The following is a 7,557-nucleotide window of genomic DNA, read 5'->3' as shown; positions in this document are numbered from 1 at the left end:
CCATACTTTTCATAATTTTTGGCATGGATTAACAAGACAAGATTGCATCAATGAACTAAAACCTTTGCACGACAAACCAGCACCATCCTTTAAAGAAATAATAATAAATAATTGGCGCGTACACTTCTGTTAGGTGTTTGGCCGAGCTCCTTCTCCTATTTGTGGGGTGCGTCTTGATGTTGTTCCAGAAATGGAGGCACTTACAGTTTTAAGCCGACCCCGAATGGCAAATGGTTTGTATGAGGATCTTTTTCATGGAAGAAATACCATTGCCTGCCGAGTTTTGACCGCTTTTAAAAAAAATATTATCTATCATTTGCTGTTCATTGAGACTCGAATCTATGCACTCCCGAATGGTAGCCACGCACCACCATTCGGCTACGGCGGCCGCCAGCACCATCCTTTAGTACCGCAAAAAAACTGGTACAAAAAAATTTCTTGTGCTCGCTGTCCGCTTACCGGCGAATTCCATGAAGGTCATACAAAATCAGTTATTGTGCCAGTTATATCGATGCTGAGCCGGAAATAATTGAGCAAAGTTGTCGTGCCACAAACAAGAGGTGAGAGAGGCATTCTTCGGCATTAATATGACGAACATTAAAAAGATTTTACTTCTTATGGTAAAAAAGTTGTGTCCGCCTTGAATCCCACACAATTTAAAAAAAGGCTCCCGAAACGCAATTGGATAAAATGCTCCGAAAATTAGTTCAAACGAATGCAGAAGTGTATTGATCACCATGAAGAATATTTTGAAAACAAATAAAACCAGTTTCAACCACCAATGTTCGCTTTCCCACTGTTAGGCTAGAAATGTAAATAGCAGCCCTATTATGTAAGTACACATCTTCAAGACCTCAACTCTCCGCACGAATGCTAACCCTTCGTAGAGCTCTTCTAGCTTCGACAGAATGAGTTCGAACTTGCCGTATGGCAATAGTAGAAAGTTTACGACTTTTGTCCATTCCGGTAAGGCGTTTGTTAGAATTGTGGCATTCTTCATACGAATACAGACAATCAATCGTAGGCTCTCAATAGCCGCGATTTTTGTAAGTTTTTTCAATGCCCATTCTGCACACCTGGTGGCCGTACAACGATAGATGCAAAAGCTGCAATCAACAAGAATCTAGCGAAACAGTCTTTCGCTATCTGTGCGAGTGCCTAAGTTTGGGTGCTCTACGACATAGAATGCTGGGGGGTTTTCAATGGTTAACGTTTTGTTTGTCGGGACAAACTAGCAAGTACAGCACTCGGGTTCACTTTCTCATTTTTGTTAAATCTACCCGACCACCGAAGAAATTTGATTAGTTCTTGTGGTGCCAAGGAGCCAAGGTAACTTGCAGAAAGAAAAGAAAATAGACGCCATAGGCTGATTCATAATCAAATCAAGATGGTTCCACCAATAAAAAGCCGTAGTTCTACAAGTTGTGTACCAAATTGGCATCTTTTGCGCTAATTGGGTCTGGGCTATGCCACTTAGACATCAGCCCCACCAACACCACCACGCACATCCGCTGTTAGATGAGAATTCATGCTAATAAATTGAGTGCTAAATTTTTCAGTAGCACTGCAAATAGTCGCCTCAGTTGGCTGAAATTTTTTTTATTGAAAACGGATTTTGAAAGCAAAAGAATTCCACAATTCGCAAACGCTACTCGCTTCTCGCTATTACATTAGGTTTTCACGTTAAAAATGTCAAGCAATATTTAATAAAATGACGGCACGACTTCTTCAATTCATTGTCATGATGTCAGAGTTTCTCGTTACTGAAAAAAAAGCGTTTCAGAAAAACACATCATATTTCGTGTACCGGAATGCCAAATCAATGCATGATTTTTCCCTTAAAAACTGAGAAACCTTAACTTTATAATTAACGAATATTAGTAGTATTCTAAAAAATAAGAATTATTACTAAAAATTAAATTTAGAAGTTGTTTTGTTTTTAATTTCGAAATCACGGCACGAAGCCAAAAAAGTTTTACTAATTTTTGAGTAATGAATTTATTAACGAATTTTCAATAATAATTAAAGCAAAACATTGAGATTCTGTCGTTGTCGTTGTCGTTGCCGCCGCCGTCTTCGTCGTCATCGCCGTTGTCGACGTCGTCGAACGCGATTATGATGCTCTCAGTGGTGTTTGTAATGATGATTGGGCGTGAAAAAACCTTTATGCAGTCGTTCGTCTACTGAGCGTGCGCCGCCGACGTCACCTTTTAGTTTGTTTACTTTATGTGGGTATCTTCTCGTGCGCTTGCTTTAGTTGGTTATTGAGAAGCTGCTGCTGCTGCTGCTGCTGCTGTGGCTGTTGGTGTCGCTGTTACTGTTGGTGTTGCTTTGGCTGTTGATGTTGATGTTGCTATTGCTTTGCTTTTGTTGCTGGTGAGACTCAAATCGCGCTTGTTGCTTTGACTGGTATGAACACGAAACGATTGAGGTTACCGGCGGCTTAGCTGATTGCCAGTTTAGCCAGTCACCATAGCGAATAGTAAATATGTAGTGAAAGAGCCATAGATAGGCGAGTGCGATGCGATGCGTTGCGATGCTACTGTGGAGAAGCGTTCAGCGTCGCGACTGCGCGCGAGAGTTGGGATTCCCTAGCGGCGCTGCTTCAATGAACCATTCAATTTTCATATAAATTGAGCTGAGCGAGAACAATTGGTCAGCATTTGGATTTCGGGCGAGCAACTGTTGTGATCAAATATTAAAGATAATTGAAAATCATTTAAGTTTGGTGTTAATAACATCGTCTAATAATTAGCTATAATATACTATATATATACGTACATATATATGTATATACTGTTATATGCTGAAGGATAACTATAGATTTGTATAAAAACACAAAAACAAAAATAAATAAATAAAAATTAGTCTTCTTCGTACGGCAGCTTGCGAACGAAGCATGAGAATGGTGAGTTTTATATTGGCAACATTTAAAATATTGGTCACCTTCGTTTGGCATTTCGTAACTTGCAATAAGGTAACTTGCAGCAAACTGGAATTGTGCAACATGTGCATTTATAGCGTCGGCTGTGCCATTACTACGCGCAAAATGTGATTTATGACCAACTGTGTCGACGGTATGTGCAAAGCACCAAAATTTATGTCATAGGTGAAAACAAAGAACAGCAAAACACAAGCACAAAACAAGCAAAAAAAAAAACAAAACAGCGAAAAAAAACAGAATAAAAAAACACAACATCACAAAACATAAAACATAAAACCTAAAGTGCACTAAACATTTACAAAAACAAAACCAAAGCAAACAAACATTTTTTGTTGGTACCAAAAATAGCAAATCAAAATTGAAGGCATATGGGAAAATCTCGGTTTCTACGTGACTACGCCAGCTACTTTATGATAATCGAAACAAAAGACGCGATGGAGAAATTCAGTTTGAGCAGCGATAAAAAAAAAAAACAAAAATACTGTTACAGACATACCATCTAGCCGGAATTATTGCGAAATCGTGACATGAAGTGCTGCAATGAGCTGCAGAACTGCAACGCCAACTTGATGCACAATCAAAGTTCCCAGCTTATTGAAAATACCATCACGAATTAGTGAAAAAGTATGAAACCATCATTTTTCGCGTTTAAAGGGCGGCCTATAACTTTAAGCTTTAGCTCACACACATACAGAAGCGATCATATACGAGTGTGAATGTGTGCGTTACAGACTTTTGAATAACGAATAGTTGGTTTGATTGTTCTCAGCGCATTTCAACAACTCATTTCAAGAAATTATAATGAACAATGAATAAATCAAATGCAATGTTTGGATTAATGATCACTTTGCGGATGTAGTAGATCTCGTATTGTGAGCGACTATCGCTTGCATAAAGAGTTAAATTCATATTCGATTAGCTGTTCAACTGTTTAGCTGTTTACACATCTGTGCGCTTGCGTTAAATAAACAATAAATTTCCAGCGCATCATTCATGTTTATAGAGCCATTTAAAGGTATACAATACTAATTGTATTTTTTATTATTATTTCTATGTATTTACAGAAGTTTATTGTCTTGCTGTTTGCATTGCTGGCTTCCAGTAGTGTGCATGCTGATGTTTCGCATTTGGCTAGCGACTTGCAGGAGGATGGATACCACTATAAGCAGCCTTCTGTGCCGTTCCCACCATCACCTTCGGGCAATGAAATAGATGACACAGGATACCAGCCGCAGCCGCAGCCGCAGCCACAACCACAGCCACAGCCGCAACCACGACCGCAGCCATCTTATCCCGCCCCCCGGCCACAACCACAACCGCGGCCACAGCCTCAACCACAACCACAGCCACAGCCGCAGCCATCTTATCCAGCACCACGCCCACAACCTCAGCCACAGCCTCAACCACAACCATCCTATCCAGCTCCACGCCCACAGCCACAACCTTCATATCCATCGCCTCAGCCCCAACCGCAGCCGGGACCTTCGTACCCAGCTCCCCGTCCACAACCACAACCTACACAGCCGGCTCCGCGTCCACAACCTAGACCTCAGCCCAGCCGTCCTGCGCCAGCACCGCAACCCGGTCCTGAATATCTTCCTCCAGAACAACCTCAACAACCAAGACCGGCACCTCGCCCTCAGCCACAGCCACGTCCACAGCCTCAACCGCAGCCACAGCCTTCATATCCTGCGCCACGGCCTCAACCACAACCACGACCACAACCACAACCTCAACCACAGCCACAGCCTTCATATCCTGCCCCACGTCCTCAACCACAACCACGACCACAACCGCAGCCAACTCAACCCGGACCTGAGTATATACCACCAACAAGTGGACCAACATTCCAACCTCGACCACAACAACCTTCACCCGGTTCAACATACCAACCCCGACCACAACGACCTACAGCCGGTTCAACATACCAACCACGACCACAACAACCTACACCCGGTTCAACATACCAACCACGACCACAACAACCTACACCCGGTTCAACATACCAACCACGACCACAACAACCTTCACCCGGTTCAACATACCAACCACGACCACAACAACCTTCACCCGGTTCAACATACCAACCACGACCACAACAACCTACTCCCGGGCCAACAGTAGTAATCCAACCCCGACCACAACCGCAACCATCGACACCTGGTAAACCTGGTCTAGAATATTTACCGCCCTCAGGTGAAAATGAAATAGGCCCCGCGCAGCCACTTCCCCGCCCTAAACCACAACCACGACCACAGCCGCAACCCCGACCTCAGCCATCATATCCTGGCCAACAGCCTACTCAACCGGCTCCACGGCCTAGTTACCCAGCGCCGCAGCCGACACAACAAGTGCCTCAATCCACGTATCCAGCACAACCAACTCAGCCAGCGCCACAGCCAGAACCAACCTACCCAGGGGGTCCCGTTGATACAGAAGGTCCAGGTGGCCCAGGAGGTCCAGGTGGTCCTGGAGGGCCCGGCGGTCCAGGCGGTCCAAGTGGTCCAGGCGGTCCAAGTGGTCCTGGCGGCCCAAGTGGCCTATATGGTCCAGGCGGTCCAAGTGGTCCAGGAGGTCCTGGCGGCCCAAGTGGCCCATATGGTCCAGGGGGTCCAAGTGGTCCAGGCGGTCCTGGCGGTCCTGGAGGTCCCGGCGGTCCAAGCGGACCAGGAGGTCCCAGCGGCCCAAGTGGCCCATATGGTCCAGGAGGTCCAAGTGGTCCAGGTGGCCCTAGTGGTCCAGGCGGCCCAAGCGGTCCAGGCGGTCCTGGTGGTCCCGGCGGTCCAAGTGGTCCAAGTGGCGCGTATAGTCCAGCAGGTCCCGGTGGTCCAGGTGGTCCCGGAGGCCCCGGTGGTCCAAGTAGACCATATGGTCCAGGAGGTCCAGGCGGTCCAGGCGGTCCAAGTGGTCCAGGTGGTTCAAGTGGTCCAGGTGGTCCAAGTGGTCCAGGCGGTCCAAGTGGTCCAGGAGGTCCCGGTGGTCCAGGCGGCCCATATGGCCCAGAAGGTACAGGTGGTCCCGCCGGTCCAGGCGGTCCAAGTGGTCCTGGTGGCCCAGGCGGTCCAGGTGGCCCTGGTGGCCCTGGCGGGCCGGGCGGTCCTGAACAAGAAGCTGGATCTCTTGGACCTGATGGTTATAACTACAACAAACCATCTAGGCCTTTCTCCTACTAAATTATTGAACTAAGCACATGAAACTCGCCCATTAAGTATTATAAAGTTTTGCGAAAAAAGAAATTAAAAATGAAAACAATAAACGAATAACGAATAAAAAACATTAGAATATGAGCAACATGTCTTCCATATTATCTAAAAAATATAAAATCCATCATTTCTCACGAAAACAAATGCCAGTTGACACTTACATAAAACTTAAATGCTATGACTATTTAAAAATAAATTTTATTATTAAAAATAAAAATCTTAAGTAGTTGTTTTCAATGCTAAACGCAGCAGGTCAAAAAACAAAATCAAAAACAAAAAATAGTAATAAAAATTGCAGTGTCAATTACATTTATGGGCATACATATGAGTCCATACATATGTGTATGTGTATGCATATATTTGCAGGTACAACTACATAGTCAGGTAAGTATAACCTCTCTGGTCAAAAAGGTGGTGGCCGCCTAGTTATTTAAGGCGGAAATACATATTTTGCTTCATAAAAAATTGTGCACAAATTCATGAAAAATTTCATGACATAACTTTGTATGTATGTACAAAAACAAAACACACTTACACAACCACATATGCATTTAGCCACACACACACATATACAGAGCTTGATATGCTTCTTGGTGATTAACATTTCACTGCCGGAGTACCTTCTTTGCTGTGCCAAAGAGGCGTTCGTTTTTAACTTATTATCATTAATTTACTTGTTGTTGTTTTTTTTTCGTTTTTTTTTTTGTTTTTTGCAAACCATGCACGTATCTTTATGAAAATCATGCAATTACAACTGTTGTTAGATTACGTAATATTTTAGTCGTATTCACATTGAGCTCAACAGTTCCGCGAGATGTCTAATTAAATAATAATAATAAATAAACCCAACGAATGCCCTTTTCTCACACAACAGATAAGAAGGATGCAGGCCGCTTGTTAAGTTTCTTCCAAGGATGAAAAAGAACTCGTGCATTATAGTCCGGGAGCCAGGGGTCGATTTTGGACTGCGTTTTTATACCGTTAAATTCTTGATAATACTTGTGATTTAGCTTTCATGAATAACGAAAGTGAACGTCAGCTGGCGCACCCGCGGTGAATGTGATTGTGGAAGGGTACGAAACGTGTCGAAAAAAAATTTCTACCAACTCATTTTATACAGGCTAAAATTTGTTTCATGTATTGTTGACATTTAGTAGAATAAAAAAAAAATAGTCAGCTGCGCCATAGAGGGAGGAAAATACGTCAGCTGAACGCGATGATACATTCCTGCTTCGGCTGACGGTCGTCCCACCGCTATAAACGCAGCTGACCATCATTATTATATTTTCATATGTGTGCTGTCTTTCTCGACGTGTCTAAAGCCTTTGACAAAGTTTGCCACATTGGGCTCCTCAACAAAATAAATGCGCTTCTACCAATACAATATTTTAATGTTCTAAAATCGTACTT

At 43.7% G+C, this 7,557-nt stretch overlaps 1 protein-coding gene across 1 annotated transcript; it reads left to right on the top strand.

Annotated features, from left to right (window-relative positions):
- The first annotated feature begins 2,650 nt into the window (after positions 1-2,650).
- On the top strand, positions 2,651-6,135 carry LOC128864061 (basic proline-rich protein-like). Its single transcript, XM_054103546.1, has 2 exons — positions 2,651-2,908; positions 4,009-6,135. Exons 1-2 carry the CDS (start codon positions 2,900-2,902, stop codon positions 6,115-6,117), a joined length of 2,118 nt encoding a protein of 705 aa, XP_053959521.1. The 5' UTR covers positions 2,651-2,899; the 3' UTR covers positions 6,118-6,135.
- Positions 6,136-7,557: the final 1,422 nt, after the last annotated feature.

This window comes from Anastrepha ludens, chromosome 5 (assembly GCF_028408465.1).
Source record: "Anastrepha ludens isolate Willacy chromosome 5, idAnaLude1.1, whole genome shotgun sequence".
NCBI classification, from domain to species: domain Eukaryota; kingdom Metazoa; phylum Arthropoda; class Insecta; order Diptera; family Tephritidae; genus Anastrepha; species Anastrepha ludens.
Note: the sequence above shows the minus strand (reverse complement) of the source record. Positions and strands in the feature narration are given on the sequence as shown.